At 48.0% G+C, this 20,558-nt stretch overlaps 1 protein-coding gene across 1 annotated transcript in view; it reads left to right on the top strand.

The window, feature by feature from the left end:
- Nucleotides 1–978: 978 nt before the first annotated feature.
- Nucleotides 979–20,558, top strand: part of Arsg (arylsulfatase G) — a 90,108-nt gene continuing 70,528 nt past the window's right edge. The window contains exons 1-3 of the mRNA XM_047546419.1: nt 979–1,821; nt 6,778–7,054; nt 11,855–12,576. Coding sequence (XP_047402375.1) covers nt 12,359–12,576 — 218 coding nt within the window. The 5' untranslated portion in view covers nt 979–1,821; nt 6,778–7,054; nt 11,855–12,358. The remainder of the gene's footprint in view (nt 1,822–6,777; nt 7,055–11,854; nt 12,577–20,558) is intronic.

Raw genomic sequence — 20,558 nt, 5'->3', positions numbered from 1 at the left:
ATACACCCTGTGGGAATTCCTTGAGTTGTTCTTTAATGAATCCACATGTATTTGCAAATGGATTTTAATCACTAAAATGAAAAGTGTTAAAGCTGGAGGACCTGTAAGCATAATCTTTTATATGTAGGGTCCTACGCTTTAGTACTTAGAACCTGCCCCTTTACCCGATTAAGAAATGTCATGCTTGTTTTTTAATACATGTTTTGTTTGGGATAGGGTCTCGTTTTGTTGTCCATGGTGATCTGGAAACTCAGGACTCAAGTCATGGTTCAGACTCAGCCTCCCCAAGAGCTGTGACTGCAGGCAGGCTATATATATCCCATCTGGCTGGAAAGGTCATGTTTAATATGACACAGCCCAGCCCAGTGTCATGGTACACACCTGTAATCCCAGCCACTCAGGAGGCTAAAGCAGCAAGGTCACAAGTTTGAGGTCAGCCTGGACAGCTTCGTAAGACCCTGTTTCCAAATTAAAAATAAAGAGCTGGGGTTGTAGCTCATGGTAAAGCACCCCTGGCTTCAGTCTCCAGTGCTGGAAAAGAAATTCAGACACATCATGTGCTGTATTGTCTTATGAAATCAGGGCTGTGACCCTTCATTTATAACTGAGAAACTATCCAAGTCTCTTAAAATCTCAGAGCTTTAGGGTCTAGACCTCAATAATTCATGTCCTCTCTATCAGGGTCACGGCCACTTCGGGGCTCAGCAGCCCGAAGCAAAAGAGAGAATGGGTTAAAGAAAAAGAAAAATCAAAAACATAGATAAAGCCTAAAGTCCTAGGACTCAAATGATCAGAAAAATCCCAAGAGAATATTTTGACCAAGTAAAATCTGGTTATTTGGGGCGGGCGAAGGGGTGGCAATGATAATGTTATTAGTAATATAATGACAATTTGAATAATTATTATTACTACTAATGTGTTACTCTCTTATTCATATTAATTTTAATTAATTTTTTATGTTTGCTTGTTCCCCAACTGAGTTCAGTGCCATCCCTGTGATTTTTTTAACCTCACCATCAACCTTCTGCACTTGAGACTTATTCCCTCCATTTTACAGATGAGAAGGATGAGGCACAGAGCGTTGGAGGGATTCGGCCAAGGTTACACCACATTCACAGATGTGCACCGGGCTCTTTTTGCAACCAGGGTTCATCCAAAGTTGACATTGACGTTGGCCATGTGCACTTGGACGGTGGAAAGGTGGCTGGACTCAGCCCAGCCTCGCTAGCTAGCCACAGACTCATGACGTACCCACCCTGGTTAGGGACTGGCTTCACCTCGTTCCCTTAGTCCTAGTGAGACCAAGCTGAAAACCTTGCCTTCTATTTTACTTGTCCAGGAAAAGTACTGCATTACCATGCTAATCAACCCCCCCAAACAACACTAACTCTGTTTAGTTCTAAATAAGAACAAAAGAACCTTTGGAGTCTGGAGTACAGAACCAGAGAAATCAGGAAATTCAGGGTTCAGCTCTCCTCTGGGCCTCTTGGGTAGGTCTGTCAGAGTCCAAGAGGCAGCAGAGCCCCTCTGGCCAGCCCTTCCTTGACAGTGGGCAGGACTGCCATGATGCCCTTAAAAAGTCCCTCAGCATCTTCTTGGGAACACACTGGCTCCTCAGAGCTGTCCAGGGCTCTCTCTTCTGTAGCCCTCTTGCTTAGGGTCATTTGCATGAGAACAGATTCCTTTGTGCACAGTTGGCCTGCCTGTTGTCTGTCCATGTTCAGAGTCCCTCAAGTCTTTGGGTTGGGTTGCTAGGCAGATATGACCCTGGCTTGCAAATAAGCTCACTGCATTTACCAGCCTGTGAGAACTTCAACTTGGGTAAGTAGATTGAAAAGAATCTCATCTGGAACTGGGGTGGGGGGTGGTCCCCCAAGCCAGCTTTTGCCTGCTGGGTCTTCAGAGCAGCCACAGAAGAGGGGGACATGAGGGGACTTTGAGGGGAAGCCTCAGTTGCTCACCTCTCTGGTGGCCTTCTTCCCGTCTATTCCACCCACCTGTCTTCCCACCTCAGGGCCTTTGCTGAGCAGCTTGTATTCCCGTGAAGCAGCTTCTTGCTTTAAGACTTTACTGTCTGCCTCTCCAGTTGGCAGAGAACCCCATGAACTTAGGAACCTTTCTGATGAACTGAGGGTCTGAGTGGATATGCTGAGTTTATCGTGTGGGTCCCCCTCCCCCACTGATCGTTTGTTTGGGACCAGGATTGGATTGAATCCCCAGCCCTCTTTATTTTTTATTTTGAGATGGGGTTTCACTAAGGCGCTTAGGGCCTCCCTAAGTTGCAGAGGCTGACCTTGAACGTGTGGTCCTCCTGCCTCAGCCTCCTGAGCCGCTGAGGGGATTATAGGCGTGCGCCTCCACGCCCAGCCTGTTTGATAGTTTTTAGGAGGGCAGCTCCCTGAAGCTGGAAAGGAGAGCCGTGGGGAACGTGAGGATTTAGCTGGTGATGCCGCTGCTCACGCTCACTGTGTTTGCTGGGCTCGCTGAGTGACCACGTGAAAGGGGCCTGGTGTTATGTGTGGCTCCCTGGGTGGCGATTCCTGGACCAGTGGAGTCCGGAGCAGGCAGGGAGGACGGGGGAGGAGAGGCCAGGTGGAGGTGAGCCAGGAGGGTGCAGAGCATGTGAGGCAGGTGGGGTGGGAAGGGCATGCGTCCTGGGGACAGCAAGGGCACCCACAGCGTTCTCTCACACTCAGTCACCAACCGCAGCAGTGTCAGTGGCTTGTCACTGGGTATGTCCCAAACTCTGGAGTAACTTTTGATTTCAACACCGAATGTCATCCCTGGACTTCTCCGTCTTCCCTGTTTACTGCTCCTGTGGTTTTGTCATACTCTGAATGCTTAAAAGGGAAGATAATGCTGCAAAAGAGAGAGAACAGCGTCTGGAGGAAGGCTTCCAGAAAATATCTCAAGCTGTGTAAAAACGGCCTAAAAATCTCAGCTTCTGCTGGACACAGTGGTGCGCACCGGTAATCCCGGCAACTCGGGAGGCTGAGGCAGGAGGATGGCAAGTTCAAGGCCAGCCCCGGCCACTTAGTGGAAACCTTTCTTCAAAATTAAAAGAGAAGAATTGGGGATGTAGCTCAGTATTAGAGCAGCCCTGGGTTCAATCCCAAATACCAAAAAAAACAGCACACACGCAAAACCCAGGTTCTCAGAACCAAGTCGTATGTATAGGAATAAGTCCATGTCCTGGGAAGCTTGGTGCTACAGTTGTGTGTCAGGAAATTAGTAAAGAAGTGCTTGTGTGGCACCTCTGCTTTGTCCGTCAAGTTCCAGGAAATAGAAGACACACTCTCTGCTCTGTTCTTGCCTAAAGGAGGATGCCCGCTTCTCCGCTCAGGTGTAAACACTGCTTGGTTCCTTGGAACAGTAAGTGTTGAGCTTCCATCCTAAGCTTTAGGACCAGGGTGACCATTTATTTCCAGGTGACTGAGGAATGATGCCCCAAATCCAACAGAGCACTGGAGGATGGTGTTGTGAACAGGAGGCCAGGAGGGGCCCTGCCGTGCTGTGGTTGGTGGAGGGCTCCAGTCCCCTTAGTGAGCTTGGCAGGGGTCCGCCTTCCTTCTTCCTTCCCATGCTCCCTTTTGGTCCTTCCAAGCCGGGTTCACCCACAGCCCATTGTAGGCCCTGGTGAATACTTTTGTCTCCCAGGCCATGAAACAGCACCGCGGAGAAGGTGGTCCCCTCTCTTCAAGTGCTTATCATTGTCTAGTTCAGATAACAGGACTCGGGCGTGGTGGTTGCCTAAGGTAGCCTTTCACCAATGCTGTTTTACAGGTGCGAATTACAAGTGAGCCTCTAGAGGAGGAATTTACACAGGTCCTCACAGGTTAAAGAAATGATGAGCTGCAGCTGGATTTTCAGGGTGGGGCGGATCAGGCTGGGCCTTCATTGTTCCTGTCCCACGCACTCATTCAGCAAATATTGATTGAACACCCTCTGGGCACGGGCTGGGAGTTAGGCGGTGCGTAAAACATCATCCCTGCCCTGAGCTTACATCCTGAGAGTTGAGGATCCTGTTTGAACACCCAGCCGAGGATGGCTAAGTGGTGCTTTTTGGATGTTTCTCACCCGGAAATGTAATTTCCACTTAATGAGCATCAGCCAAAGGGAGCTTCACATCCCACCCATCCTACTTCTTGACCTCATATCCTCCAAAACCAGATTTGCGGGAAGGCAGTGTACACCGAACTATGCCAGTTGTCAGCAGAGGGACCTAGCTCAGGGTCAGCCACGATACTACAGCGGCTGTGGGATTGTGAAATAAGGAACCATAGTTTGGAACTTTGAAAATACAAACCAGAATGACTCTTCAGTTTCCCCTTGGTGTGGCTGGTGGCTGTGGTGTGTGTAGCTTCCACCTTCTCTGGGTTCAGAAGGCCACAGCAGATGTGCCACACGCTGCTGCTCTGGGCGTGGAACCTGGATGTCACCATCGACACTTGGAAGAGTTTTGTTTCATATTACTTGTTAGTACCGCTTGGGGCTTGCACAGTGCTTCCCGAAGTGTTGTCATGTTTTTTAATCCTCCAAACAGCGGAGAGAGAGAATAACAATAGCTCACAGGTCTGAGCCCTTCCTGAGAATTCATGTTAAGAGTATTCCCTTCTAACTTGGAAGTTTCCTATGACTGTTTTTCAGGTAAGTGAGGAAATGGAGACACAGATCCTGTGACCTGTTCAGTGTCACACAGCTAGAAAATGACTGCGGGACCCACATTCTTCTGGAAACAGACCCAGCACATCCCCAAAATCAAATCCCCGAAAGGCAGATTTGGCCAAGTAACTGTTTTCACTGAATTGGGTGCCCCCCCCCGCCCCCCCCCAGTTTTGGTCCTGACTGTACTTCTGACCCAACGTCAGCCTCAGATGTTCTTAGATAAGACTTACAGGAACAGGTAGGTCTTGGTGTGCCCAGGATGCCATTATGCAAGCCCACAGACTGGGTGGCTTACGCTACAGTAGTTCATTCCTCACAGTTCTGGAGGCTGGAAGGCTGAGATCAAGGTACCAGCCGACTTGGTGGTGAGGAGGGCTGGCTTCTGGCTCTCAGATGGCCACCTGGCTGTGTCCTTACCTGGTAGAACAAGTTCTGTGTGTGTCCATAAATGCAGTCATGGGAGCTTGTTCCCATTTGGTCTCACCCTAATGATCTCCCAAAAACTCATCTCCAGATACCATGGAGTAGGGAATTAGGGCTTCAACAGACACATTTTGGGGATACACACACCTTCTGTTCTGTAGCAGAATCTAACACATTTCATCAAAGAGGTGGAAAGGATTGGATCTGGAGCAAAGATAAAATCCACAAAAATAGACATAAAAGCACTTAAGAAAGTTATCCTGGGTGCTGGGGCACTCCTATAAAGCCCGGTGACTCTGGAGGCTGAGGCAGGAGAATCACAAGTTCAAGGCCAGCCTTGGCAGTTTTAACGAGAGACTCTGTCTCAAAAATAAAAAGTGCTGGGGGGTGTAGCTCAGGGGTGGTGCTTCTCTGCACTTAATCCCCAGTATGGGGCGGGGATGGGCAAAGGAAAAAAAAAAAAACTTGATACAGAACTACTGTATGACAAGGAGAAAGATAAGGTGTTTGAGGTCTACAAAAAGAAAAAAAAAAGTTGAATCTAAATCTGGTATCACTCCTAGATCTACAAACCAGCTTACAGAGGAAATGGGACCAGGAACCAGGAAACTTTTTTTTTTTTAAGGTACTAGGACTTGAACCCAGGGGCGCTTAACCACTGAGCCACATCCCAGACCTTTCTGTTTTTTATTTTGAGTCAGGGCCTTGCAAAATTGCTTAGGGCTTTGCTGAATTGCTGATGCTGGCTTCAAACTTGTGATCCTGGGGACCAGGAAATTTTTTAAATGGTACTGTTGGGGGAGGGTGCGGTTGACTAAATATAAAAAGTGTAAGATTTGTTGGGCATGGTGGTGCACACCTGTAATCCCAGCCACTCAGGAGGCTGAGGCAGGAGGACCGAGAGTTCAAAGCCAGCCTCCACAACTTAGCAAGGCCCTAAGCAACTTAGTGAGACCCTGTCTCAAAATAAAAAAATTAAAACTGCTCAGTGGTAGAGTGAATCGGGTTCAATCCTCAGCGTCAGAAAAAAAAAATATGGATGAAATTACTTGACATTTGGGGTTTCCTTTAAAATAATGCAGTGTTTGTGGAGGGTGAGACCAAGGGACGTGGAAGGGGAGCTGTCTCCATCAGAATAGCCACGTGTTTATAGTTGTTGAATTTAAATGTTGGGCAGGTATGTGTGAATTCCTCAACTTTGGTATGTTTGACTAAAGTCGTAATAAAATTTTTGACAAATACTAAACAAATGCAGCTCTGTAAAAAAAAGTCCTTAAAAATTGACCAACAGGGGCTGGGGTTGTGGCTCAGTGGCAGAGTGCTCGCTTAGCATGTGCGAGGAACTGGGTTCGAGCCTCATCACCACATAAAAAATAAACAAAATAAAGGAATTGTGTCTCTCTACAACTGAAAAAAAAAAAAAAAAAAAAAAAAAAGTTGGCCAGTAAGCCCTGGGAGTGGATTTCAGGTAGTTTGACTCCTTTCCCCTTGGCCACACCCTCCAGGATTTTTCTTAAGTGGAGAGAGGTTTGGAAAAACGGCAGTATTCAGAGGTGATTGGCCTCTGTTTTTCTGAGTGGTCCTCGCTCCAGGACCAGGTAGAACTTCTGCAGGAGTACTGGGTTTTGGGATGCATGGCCGGAGGTCACCTTGGCTCTCACAGATCGGCTTCTGGGATGTTCTCAATAGGTGGTCCCTGCGTCAAACTCACCTGGATGTCCTGTGCCCGCTGTGGATGCGTCTCCTGGCAGAAGAGATATTCCCGACAGCAGGGTCTGGCTGGAGGGCTGCAAGCTTAAAGAAAGAACGAAGCTTTTTTAACGATCAGCCATCAGCCTTGCCCCCGGCGCTGGGGTGTTCGAGCAGAGGTGTTCTTTGCAACCAGGAGTGGAGACGCCCGCCTGGAGGAAGATTCCCAAGTTCAAGGCTGACCTGGGCAGTTTAGCACGACCCTGTGAAATAACAAGTAAACAAAGGGCTGGGGATGTAGCTCAGTGGTAGAGTGCCCCTGGGTTCAATCCCCAGTACTGGGCGGAAAAAACGTTCTTTGCCTCCTTGAGCCAGCCCCATACTGCTCGGATCCCCAGGCAAAGAAGGGGCCACGAGGATGTTTGCTTCACGGAGATGTTAAGTAATCCCGCGTCCTCGCGGTGGTGGTGATTGGGCCTTCCATCCCACCTGGGCCTGGACGAGGGCGAAGCCCAGTTGAAGGAACCCTGCTCGCTGCCTGGATTGGGGTGCCCGGGAAGGAGTGCCCTGGGCGTTTCTGCTTGCTTCACCCTGGCGCGTCTGTCTCCTGGGCCACGTAAGGGACTCCTGACTCCTTAGCTCCTTCTGTACCTGCTGCCCTGCCGTTGATCTGTGTGCCCTCGGTGGACAGCCTGAGAGAGGGCTTCTGCTGCAGTGCAGGTCAGATCTTGCCACCCTTGCGTCATTGTGCCAACCCTTCTGTGGCCTCACATCTCAGCCGAAGCTTCCTGCTGGCTCTCTGGCTCCAGCAGGTACTCTTCTGCCCTCCGTGGCCGCCGCATTAGCTTTTTTCCCTTCTTTGGGGGCCCGGGAATTGAACCCAGGGCCTCACACTTTCCAGGCAAGCACTCTTCCACGGAGCCACATCCCGGGCCCTCGACATTAGCTTCTTAGCTGCTGCTCACCTGCACTGGACCTTGGCCTGCCTGCTGTTCCTCACTGCACATGGCCTATTTCCTTATCTCCAGCAGATCCTGAGACAAAATGCACTTCTTGCCGGGTGTCGTCACCACCCTCTCTAACTTGGCACCCATCCATCCCTGCGCTCCCGAATCCCCTCCTGCTTCGTTTTCTCTGCGCGACTCACATTTTTGGGATTTCATTCCCCCCTCCCTCCTACAAGAAAAGGAAGTGGCGTGAGGGCAGGGATTTCTGTTCCGTTCATGGCTGAGGGCGCAGTGTCTGGGTGAAGACCTGTCACCCACCTGTGTCGGCACACATTGGGGCGACCGATGACAGGACGTATGGGGGAATCATTTCAGGCCACATGAGCAGCTTCCTGGCGCCCCAATGTGACTCCTGCCCGGCTCCCTGTAGCACACGGACCATGTGATTTGGCAGGTAAAACAACAGGAGTCTGCAACCAGAGACTCCCTCTCCTCTGCTCCCTTGTCTTTTTTGGCCTCAGCTCATCCAAAGCTTTTGTTTCTGGAAAACCAACAAAGCCCTCAGCCAGATAGGTCTGCCGGCTCCGTGTTGTTGCAGCTGTTTTCAAGGTTCTCCAGGAGGCTGCTTGGCCGCAGGGAGGCCTGCGGGGAGCCGGGGTCAGGTGATGGAGTGGATGGCTCAGGAAGCCAAGGACTCTCCAGCTCTGGGTTACGCAGACACTGCTCAGCACATCTTCAGGTGGCCTTATCCGGTTCCTTCTGGCCGACAGCCTGCCTGTGGGTCATTTCTCTGCTCATTAGTGCCTTTACCCATTAGCAAGCCCAGGAACTGAAAGGAGATTAAGCCTTCCCATGCCTAGAAGCCCTGCTTTAAAATAGAACTCAGGGACTGAGGATGTAGCTCCTTGATAGTGCATCTGTGTAGCAGGGGTGAGGCCCAGGTTTCATCCCAGTATTGCAAAAAATGAAAACAAGATGGAGGTTGAATCATTGGTAAAGCTAATTGGCAACTCGAGGTTGCTGTCCTTCCTCCTGGGGAGCTTGATGATGTGGGGGGTTGTTGATACTTGGATTCAGCAAGGATCCGTTACAGTCAACTATGCCCTGATGGGACAGATGGACTTTGGTTGTGGGATGTGTTGAGTGGAAGAAAGGGTGAACATTTAATTTGCCAAAGACACAAATCTTATAATCCCAGTGACTAGGGAGGCTGAGGCAGGAGGATTGCAAGTTTGAGGCCAGCCTCAGGAATTCAATGAGACCCTTGCCCTTGTTTCAGAATTAAAGGGGCAGGGATCAAGCTCAGTGGTAAAGCACCCTTGGGTTCAATCCCCCTTTACCTCCCTCCAGAAAAACAAAGACCCTCCCCTCCCCACCCCTTCTTCCCTGTCCTTCCTGAGAACGATAAGGAGAGTTGGGAAAGGAACATCGGATAAAGTCCAAGGCAACAAATAGGGCCAGTTTCTTTAGCGCAACTAAGCACAAAGTTTCAGCTTGACTCTTAACCAAAGTCCACGGCCTGCAGTCCACTGAATAGCTGGTTTGCCTTTTCCCTTGAGTTAAATAAATAAATAAACTGGGAAGGGATTAAGTGTCTCCCCGGAGGTATGGGTGTGAGGGATAAATGCGATGCTGTACTGGCTAAATCAGCTTATTTCCGTTCTATGAAAATTTTAAGTACTATGTTAACAGTTCTCTTTGAAAATCCTCAATGGAATGTTTTATCATGGAACACTAAAGAAAAACAATCTATGCTCCCACCTTAATTTTAACCTCTTTCTTAAGTGAATTTTTTTTTTACCTCCTGAATTCTTGTAAGTTGGGTCATTCCGAAATGGATTATTGACGAGGAATGAGGCCACTCTAGGGCTCCAAACTAAGCAGCTTTAAGAAGAAAAGCTGCCTCGGACTGTGGCTCATGGTCAGAAGCCAGAAGAATGAGGCTGGGAATTACCCAGCAGGTGAACAAGTATTTGTTGAGCACCCTCCTTGTTCAAGAGTCTTCTAGAGAGGGAGAAGTCTTTGGGGCCAGAAGGTCAAGAAATACTGGTTAAATCTAATTGCACTTGAAATAACTTGCCTTTTGGAGAGGAGAAGAATTTCACTTCTGAGCAGTTGATTCACTGGCCTCCAGATGACACAACTGTTTACTTGGGTTTCCTTTTATTTTTGATTAAGGACAGTAGTGCCGGGTAGGCAGTGGTTCATGCCTGTAATTAATCCCAGTGATTCTCAGGAGGCTGAGGCAGGAGGATTGCAAGATTGAGGCCAGCCTCAGTGACTTTGCCAGATCCTCAGCAATTTGGTGAGACCTTGCCTCAAAATGAAAAATAGAAAGGATTGGGGATGTGGCTTAAGGGTAAAGTGCTCTTGAACTCAATCCTAGTGTACATGTTGTCTGTGTATGTGTGTATGTATGCATATATACGTGTGTGTGTGTATGTGTGTGTGTGTGTGTGTGTGTGAATGGATGGAAGTGTGTGCCCATTCTTTTGGTTTTTATCTAAGTCTTCCAGCCAGCGTCATCCACTGGGGTTGACTGTTAGGTTAGCTGGAAGGGATACACAATTGGAAAGAGCGTGTGTGAGAAGCCCCCTAGTAGAATCCTTATATATTACAAATGGGTTCCTGGTTCCTTCCATGGGTTGGGTGTTCAACTGAGGTTTTTATTTGATCCACAACTTCAGTTCTGACCTTGTAAATCTAGCACTTGTAAGTGAGCTAGGGATGATGTTGTCTGCTTCTTGACCCTTTTTGCGACTTTCAGCTTTTGAGAGTCTACCCTTCAATTCCTGCCTTTCAGAACCCAGTCTGCTGTGTTGTGTTTGTGTTTGGTCACTGACGCTGAGTCATCTCCAGTTAGGCTTAGCCATTTCCTTTTCTTCTAGGACCAGAGTAGCACCTTGCTACTCCAAGAGTGGTCCAAGGACTGGCAGTGTAGACCCCGCCTGGAGGCTTATTAGAAATGCAGATCCTAGGTCCCAGCCTTACCCACCGAGTCTGCTTTTTTTTTTTTTTTTCTTTTTGGCGGTAGTGGGGATTGAATCTAGGGTCTTGTGCATGTGAGGCAGATGCTACTGGGTCTCACTAAGTTGCCCAGGCTTGGACTTGTGATCCTTCTGCCTTGACCTGCTAAGGTGTGAAGGTTTGAATCTGCATTGGAATAAACATAAAATCCAAAGCTAATTCATAGGAGCATCCGCATGGAGCCTCTCACATGCTAGGCATGGTGCTCTCCCACTGAGCTATAACCCCAGCCCTAAATTTTCCTACTAAACATTTCATGGCTACAGTGTACTTAAAAAGTAGTGGATATGCTGGCAGACTGCTGGTGATCGCAGTAGAAAAATAGGGTAAACAGCAGGGGATCGATAAGCAGCAAAAACTGCCTCACCAAGAAACAGATATCCTCTGTTTGAAACCCAAGTAATGGAGCGACAAGGAACGCAGCCTCCCTCTAGTCCGCCATCTTGGATGGGGCCTTGACTACATGTAAAGGGATATATTTCCACTAAAATTTTTTTGAAAAAAATTTCTGACATTTCATTATGAAAAGTACAAACATAGTAAATGGAAAGCATTCTACAATGAATAGCCATATGCCTTCCATCTAGATTCTATGACTGTGTTTTACACCCCCCCCCCAATTAATTTCTATTAAGGTTTCATATGGAAATGTTAGGTAATAGCAAGGCTGTTACAGAGAATCCTGTCTCAGTAATAAGGGTCTCATTCTTTAAGAATTCCCAGTGAGTTTGAGGTCACATTTGATTTGGGAATTTCTTGTGAATCAAGGGAAATGTAGAGGTTGAGGAGCCCTGGGGTTTGGTAGAGCTGGGGACTGGTTCTCTTTGCACCCAGAATGGGGGCCTCAGTCTCCCCATGTGTGGGGTATGTGGGTTGAAAGAGATCACCCCTGATGTCACTGCCAATCCTGGAACTATAAGTCCAGTGCACATATTAGTATCATTATTTTTCAGGTGGAAGAAATTGATGAACCAGTTAAATATTCAAATAAGAAGGAAAACATCTGTTGGCGTGGAAAAATGATTATTTCCTAAGCTACTGAGTACAACACAGCTGTACTGGTGGTTTTGATTCTGTTTTCTTGTCAATTTTTGTTCTTTCAGGAAACTTTACAGAAACCTCAACCATCTGGAACTCAGAAGCTCATTCGGGGCTGACTGCAGCTTCTAGAACATCCAGGTGTTCTGCAGATGCGAGAATTTGTCCTGTTTGTCACCAGATGGAGTCCCAAACAGATGCAGGGCTTGTGCTGCAGCTCTGACATCCCTGGATACAGAGGGGTCACTTGCAGAGTGGCCAGAGAGCCCTCATTGACACCGACACATCCAGTCAGCTTCGTTAAGCTGCCGTGGGAAACGTCTCCTCTAGTGAGTCAAGCCAAGTGAGGGGCTGCCAGTTTCCTGACTCCCTTGAATTAGGATTCCAGATGGGGGCCTAAGTTCTAGGCCCACCACCACCACCACCACTGACTGCCACCAGTATGTTCTCGCAAACTCTACTCCCGAGGGACCTGCCGAATTAAAAGTGAGCAGATAGGAAGCGCCCGGAAAAGTCTCTCCTGGTGGCCTGCCGTCATTACAGACAACAGGAATCTTCCTCTTGTCACCATGGGCTGGCTTTTTCTAAAGGTTTTGTTGGTGGGAGTAAGTTTCTCTGGATTTCTTTATCCCCTCATGGATTTTTGCCTCCGTGGGAAAACAACAAGCCAGAAACCGAATATTGTGATCATTTTGGCCGATGACATGGGGTGGGGTGACCTAGGAGCAAACTGGGCGGAAACAATGGACACTGCCAACCTTGATAAGATGGCTTCAGAAGGAATGAGGTGAGTGTTCAGGATGCCAAGCCAGCATCTCTTTGGATGTCTCACCCCAGTTCTTATAGGGGAAGAGACAGTGTAAGGCACTTAAAAGAGCAATTGAAGGGTCCATGTCGCTTTCATTAATTTGTTAATTTATTTGGGTGAAGCCAGTACAGCATCATGAAGAAACCCATCCACCCACCCACCCATCCATCCATCCATCCACCCATCCACCCACTCACCCATCCATCCATCCACCCATCCATCCATCCGTCCATCTACCCATCTACCTATCCACCCATCCACCCATTCATCCATCTATCCATCCTCCTATCTACCCATCCATCCATCCATCCATCCATCCATCTATTCATCCTCCTATTTACCCTTCCATCCATCCATCTATCCATCCATCCATCCATCCATCCTCCTATCTACCCATCATCCATCTACCCATCCATCTACCCATCCACCCATCCACCCATTCATCCATCCATCCATCCATCCTATCTACCCATCCACCCATCACCTTTATATCCATCCATCCATCCATCCATCCATCCTCCTATCTACCCATCCATCCATCACCTTTCTATCCATCCATCCATCCTCCTATCTACCCATCCATCCATCGCCTTTCTATCCATCCATCCATCCATCCATTCATCCATCACCTTTCTATCCATCCATCCATCCATCCATCTATCCAATAACATTGTCTATGTGCATGTTACGAGCTATAGAGGTGAATAAGATAAAAATTCTTGCCCTCGTTTACTCACTCTCTGGCAGATGAGACAGGTTAAAAGGGAGGTAAGAATTACAATTGAAGCTGGTCATGGTGGTGCGTACCTGTAATCCTAGTGGCTTGGCAGGCTGAGGCAGGAGGATCTTGAATCCAAAGCCACAGCAATTTAGTCAGGCCCTAAGCAATTTAGTGAGACCCTGTCTCAAAATAAAACATCAAAAGGACTGGGGATGTGGCTCAGTGTTTAAGTTAAATCCCTGGTACTGGGGGCAGGAGGATTCAGTTGACTCAATTGAGTCTTACATGAATCTGCATCTGGAGTTTTTGGATCCCAGAGGTCAGGGTGTGGAACCCAGCCAGGGGATACAAGGGAGAAGATGACCTTTGAAGAGCAACTGAGAGCCAGTGGGGCACACATGTTTGTAAGTAGACAGGACTAACACCTAAGGCATGCTTAATTCTAAGGGACTGCAGAAGGGGAGAGTGCTAAAGTGGTGAGCCAGTGTTTAAAAACAGCCATTGCAGATTTTTGGTCAAACACCTGGCTTCTTTCCCCACCCAGATGGAGATCAAGTGTCAGAGCTTTTTGACCTCTGTATTTTTTTTCCCTGGGCAGATGTTGATCTGATTGGCCAGCTTGGTTCCTGTCTGCACTGGGTTAAACTCCCACGTTGACTGAGTGGTCCACCTTGCTGCTCAGTATAACACGTGGGGCATCTCCACAGGGCTTCAATCTCCTGTGTCCCTGAGCTCAGCACTTTCCCCCAGAAATAGGGACAATTGCATCTTCTCTCATACCTTGCAGCCTCCTCCTCACCTCAGCCAAGGAGAACTTTCTAGAATCACTCCTCTATTTCCAATCCTTCACAGGCATTTTGTGTCTCTAAGGATAATATCCAGACTGTACAGTGTCTCACAAACTGGTGTTCATTTCCGTCCCTCCATCTTCCCCATCTTCGGCTCTTGCCTCCCTGGGCCTGGCCCCACTTCACCCGTCTGTAGTGGGTTCTTCCTGGTGCACTGTCCACATCCTCTGCTTTAGGAGTTACTGCTTACTGCTTAGGTCTCTGTTCCTTCAGGAAAGGTGTTCTGGATGCCTAAGGTACATACACCTAAGGGTGTCCCGCCCTTACCTGCTTGACATGGTGATTGTGCCTCTGACCACCTGTGTTGGGTTGAATAGCATCTATCCCCACCAAGCGTGGCCATCCAGAACCTCAGAATGTGATCTCATTTGGAAACAGGGTCTTTGTGAATATAATTAGTTAAGGATCTTAATGATATAATGAGTCTAGGGTGGGACCTAAATCCATGATGAGGGCCCTTATAAGAAGAAGAGAGGAAACACAGAGAAGAAGATATCGGGAAGGTGGAGATGGAGCTTGCAGGGATAGGTGGATCTACACTAAGGGCTGCCGGCAACACAGGAAACCAGGAGAAGCTTAGAGTCGAGTCTCCGTCAGTTCCTCCAGAGGGATCCAACCCTGCTGATGTCTTGATTTCCGACTTCTGGCCTCCTGAACTGGGTTATAAACCACCCAGTGTCATATGTTATGGCATGTGTCATATGTTCAGGCTCCTCCCTTCGAGCTCTGGACTCGAGGAGGAAAAAAGTATTTTGTCAGTTCTCCCCTTATAGTCCTAGCAAGAGCCCAGGGCCTCCCACATATTAAGCAGTTCATGAATATCGGATCATCAGTAAATGAGCTGAAATGTCAAATTTTGCAAGTAGTAAGATTTTTTCTAGAGAGAGAGTTAACCCAGATGATCACATTTGCCAGTCTCGGGGACCTGGGTTGCCAGATGCTTAAGGACTTCCGCTTTCAGTTTCTAGCAGGTTTGTGGGGAGATAACCAGGCCCGTTATTTAAGTTGAGATTTAGGAGGCTGGACATTTTCCTCCCGGGCTGCCCCACCAGCATACTCATCCTGAGCAGAAAGGGTGTCTAAGAGTCGGGCCTGTTTTGGGGGACTTTCCTATTTTCTTTCCTTTATGAATGTATTCTGGGCCTGTGATGGTGGCCAGGTGTGCTGCCCTTGGGCCTGAGGTCAAGGCTTCTTCACTCTGCATTGCTAACAGGAAAGCTGAACTTCCTGCGAGGCCAGAGTGATTCGTCGCTGGCTTCTCCGCTGACCGCTCACTGCCAGTGGAGAGTCGTGAACTCGTGTTGCCAAGTAGGGTTGAGGTGTGACTTGAGAAAGTGTCTTTCCTGGTCATTTTGGTTTATTTCTAGTTTTTAATTTGGATTAGTGTCTTCTTTGATTGACTGTTCCTTTAGTGTAGTTCCTCCCTTGACTGGTTTTTACTTTTTTTTTTTTTTTTTTCATTTCATTTTCATGGAATATTTTCTTGAGAATGTTCTGAAGTGCAGGCTTTCTGGTTGTGAATTTTCATTTTTGTTTATCACAGAAGGTTTTTATTTCATATTCAAATCTGATGCATAATTTTGCTGGATATAAGATTCTTGGTTGGCATACATTTTCTTTTTTTCTTTTTTTTTTGGGGGGGGGGTACCAGGGAATGTACTCAGGGGCACTCAACCATTGAGCCACATCCTCAGTCCTGTTTTGTATTTTATTTAGAGACAGGGTCTCACTGAATTGCTTAGTGCCTTGCTAAGTTGCTGAGGCTGACTTTGAACTTGAGATCCTCCTACCTCAGCCTCCAGAGTCGCTGGGATTATAGGCATGAGCCACTACACCCAGCCAGCATCCATTTTCTTTCGGAGCTTGGTATATGTTATTCCAGGACCTCCTAGCTTTGAGGGTCTGGGTTGAGAAATCATCTGAGATCTGAATTGGTTTCCCCCTATATGTAATCTAATATTTTTCTCTCATAGCCTTTAAAATTCTATGTTTATTCTGTATGCTAGGTGTTTTCGTTATAATGTGCCTTGATTGGGTCTGTTGTCATTTTGCACATTTGGGGTCCTGTAAGCCTCTTGTATTTGATTTTCCATTTTATTCTTTAAATTTGGGAAATTTTCTGATATTATTTCATCCAAAAGATTGTGCATTCCTTTGGTTTGTACCTTTGTGCCCTCATCTATTCTGATAAATCTTAAATTTGGTCTTTACATGTTATCCCATAATTCTTAGAAGTTCTGTTCATGGTTTCTTAACATCTTCTCTGTGGCCAACTCTATTTTCAAGATTATATATTTTGTCTCCATTGCCTGAGGTTCTGTCTTCCAAGCAGTCTAGTCTGTTGGTGATGCTTTCTATTGAATTTTTAATTTGGTTTATTGTTTTCTTCATTTCAAGGATTTTTTTTTGTATTTTTTTTTTCAGAATCTCTATCTCTTTGTTGAAGTGATCTTTTGCCACCTGTATTTACTCTCTTACATCATCCTTTGCAGATCATTTTAACTATGTACATTCCAAACTCCTTCTCTGACATTTCTTCCACTGTACTGTTGATGGATTCTATTAATGGAGTATCTTGGTTTGCTTGGGGCAATTTGTTCCCTTGCTTTTTTATGTTGTTTGTGTGTCTACCCATCCAATAGTGTGGATCTGAGGCAGTAGAGTTTCTAACCTGTGGACTTATAGTGTCCCTGCAGGTTTCCAGTACCTCACTGTTTAGGGGAAGACAATAACAACAACCAGTGCAAACAATTTACAGCATTAAACCAAATAATTTCTACTATGACGTCTACGGTGTTAATTATCAAAATAAATAGAAATGATATGATCAGTTATTGCCTACAAGAAAAATTGCAAGTGTACAAAAGGGTTTATAATTTCAAACGGTGGGCAGGGAGAGAACAGAAGTGATATAGATTGTGATGATTATGAGGGAGGAGAAGAGAAGACAGAGGAGATTAAAGGAAGAGTGAAAGAGAGAATGATAGAGATTGGCTGTTAGCAGAAGAAAAGAGAGAATCAAGGGGAAACAGGAGAAAAAATACAGAGCAAAAATTTTTAAAAATAGAAGAATACAAAACTAAAATATACTAATCAAACATCCTTGGTCACAAAAAACTAATCCATGTAAAGTAACTGGCTCCAAAAAATGCTAGAAATGAGAATTTAAAAAAAAATAGGAGACTGTATAGATGTCCGTGTCCCATTAAGGTCACAATTAAACAGTGAAAAAGAATTTAGAAATATCTTGATGAAAAGTTGAAGAATTCTCTCCGCTGGAGTTGAGACTTCTCAGCTTCCCTTCTCAGCAGTGTTAGGTGGGGTCTGCCGGAGCGTGGTGCCCTGCCCTCTGGCTTGCTGGGATGTCCCCTGGACAGAGCTCTCTGGAGCAGGGCCTGGGCTGAGGCAGGCCCAGGCTCTTTGCTGAATGCTGACTGGGCTGGAGATTTCCAATCAGCACATCTCCAGGGCCCAGTCCTTGCTGGTCCAGCTGGTGGACTTTACCCCAGGCACTCCTGGGTTCCTCTGTGTGGCGGGGGAGCCCAATCTTAGTCCCCTGTGTCCCCTGCAGACCCCAGGTTTCCTGGTCTCAGGTTCCGTTTCCAAACATCCTCTCCCACCCGGCCCTTCTGGGTTCCTGGCCAGATGCGTCTCTCCTGCAGGCAGCGGGTGGAGGGAGAGGGCTAGAGCCGGTGGGTCTCTGCCACCGGTCTCCCCCGTGTAAGCCTCTCTCCATGTTTGATTTTCTCCTGGTCACTGAGGCCCACTCCATGTCACGCAGTGTGTCTACTGGGCCCGTATCTTGGGCCAAACTTGGGTTTGCCGGGAATCGGCGTCCTCTGTTGCCCACCCTGGGCCGAGGCGGCAGAATGGTTCCTCCCTCTGCGCCTCACCTGGAGGGAAGGCGGCCTCTTTCCTCACGCGCGGATATGGTGCAGTGAGACCTGGTTTGCTGGGCACTGTCCTTGGTCTCTGAACGCCCCATACCCAGACACGCCTCGGGCCTCCCAAAACGCAGGCTCCCCGAGTTCCCTGATCCCTCTACTGTGCTCATGGAGGGGCTCCTGTGGCCGGAGCTTCGGCCCCACTTTGGCAATGGCTGTGCTGCTGGGATTGCTTCCCTTATTTTATTATATCCAACCTCCCATGTCCCCAGTCTCTTTCAATGTCCAGTTTTAGGTTCCAGTAAAGCCCCCCTCCCCGCTTTTGTGGTCACCCACATTGCCGAGAAGCTGCCTGTCTGCTTTCTGGGCTTCACACCAGGGCACAGCCAGGAACGCCACCTCCTCTAGTCCGCCATCTTGGATCTCTCCAAGAAAGTGTCTTGCCTGTTGTCTCCTCTTCGTTAGAGTCTCGTATTCCTAGGACTGCGGGTACTAATTACTATAGGTTGTCTGGCTTCAAACACCAGTAATCCACCCAGGCCTGTCATCCCAGGAACTTGGGAGGCTGAGGCAGGAGGATCTCAAGTTCAAGGCCACCTTCAGCAACTTAGTGAGGCCCAAAGCCACTTGGTAACACCCTGTCTCAAAATTAAAAAAGGGACTGGGGATGTAGCTCAATGGCAAAGCACCCCTGGGTTCAATCCTCAGTACCAAAATAAGAAAAGAACATTAATCCAGACTTTCAGAATGCAGGAGACCAAAATCAAAGTGTGGCAGGGGTAGTTCCTTCTAGAATCTCTAAGGAAGCATCGGTATGTGCCTCTGTTCTTGCCTCTCTCTTAGCTTCTGCTGCAGGCTGACCTTCTTATCTAGCAGAGTCCAGTCTCTGCTTGGTTGTCACATGATATTCTGGCGTGACTGTGTCCATACCTCCCTCTCCTAATAAAGATTCCAGTCTGTGGGTCTTTAAGACCCACCCTCATCCTGTCTGACCTCACTTCAACTTGATAGATCTGCAAAGACCCTGTTCCAGCTGAGTTCACATTCCCAGGTCCTGGATGGGCATGATCTTTGGGGGATCATTATTCAACCCGGTACCATTAACTATACCACATAATCTGTGTTTCTCGGCTCCTAACATAGCCTCTAATACAGCAGGTGCTTAATAAAGGTTTGCTGCATTGAAGAGTAAATATCATGCTTAAGAGGGCAGATTCTGGGGCCGGAGGGCTTGACTTCAAATCCTGACTCTGTGCGACCTTCGGATGCTTGCTTTCCTCTCCTGCCCGTGGGGACAACGACAGCACGTCCCTCCTCGGATGTGCAAGGCCCGTGTCGACGGGGATGTATGTTAGCTGTGGTTATTTTTGTTCCTGGTACTAGAAGTGATACCCATCTGGATCGCCGTGCAGTGTCAGTCAGCTACTCTGCATGAAGAAAGGTCTAAATGACACATCGTGGAAGGTGAATGTGGCGTTCCAGAGACAGAGCCCTGTTGATCCCCTTGTGGGCGCACCCACGGGGGCCGACACCTGTGCTTCAGTCCATGCAGCAGCTGCAGCCATAGCTGAGCCTTGCTGAGTATTCGCACAGTGCCCGGCCTGGGCGTTGACCCAGTGGCTTCTTGCTAGCACATACCTGTCTCTTGATGCACAGGTGAGGAAATGGAGGGTGAGGAGCTCACCCAGAGTTGGTGAGTGACTAAGCCAATACTGAGGATCATCTGAGAGCCTGTCCTGAAGAGCCGGGGGGAACTGGGGAATGGACATGGAGGCTTGGGCTGGCTTGGCAGTGGACTGGTGAAGAGGAGATTTGGAATCTCAACATGTCCTCCACTTTTGGTGCCGTGGAAGGATTTCCGTGCCATTCATTTATGAGGCAGTCTGAGAAACACGTCGTAGGTGTCAGTCATTGGAAAAGTCAATGCAGCCATCATCAGGAGGCTCAGCCAGGGGACACGTGCTGGCTGCTGTTGTGGACGTCTGTGCTCTTACGCCACTGATTCCAAGCCCCTCTTCATTCTCCTAACATCGCACTTATTTCTGTGTCTAGAAAACACACCTTTCCCTGCCCCAGGGCCTTTGCAGAGGCTGTTCCTCTCACTGCAGACACTCTCTTTAGGTTTTGCCTGACGGGTCCCTTATCCTTCTGGTCTCCACTCCCCTCAGATGTCATGTCCTTGGAGAGACCTTTCCTAACCATTCTCTCCATTCCTGCCTCCTTCGCTGTATGTACCCTTCACTGCCCCCACCAACTTTTTTGGATACTGGGGATTGAACCCAGGGGTATTTTACAACTAAGCCTGGCTAAGTTACTGAGGCTGGCCTCAGACTTGCGATCCTCCTGCCTCAGCCTCCTGAGTTGCTGGAGTTGCAGCCTTGCACCTGGCCCTGCGTCGCTGTTGAAATGCTCTTCTGTGCTCCTCTCTTACCTGTCTGTCACAGTGGAGGGTCAGCTCCGTAGGGAGCCACCTCATCTGTCCTGTTCCTGCCTCTAGTGCCTGAAATG

This window comes from Sciurus carolinensis, chromosome 3, assembly GCF_902686445.1.
Source record: "Sciurus carolinensis chromosome 3, mSciCar1.2, whole genome shotgun sequence".
Lineage (NCBI taxonomy): Eukaryota > Metazoa > Chordata > Mammalia > Rodentia > Sciuridae > Sciurus > Sciurus carolinensis.
The sequence above is the reverse complement of the archived record's forward strand: the minus strand, read 5'-3'. Positions and strand labels throughout refer to the sequence as shown.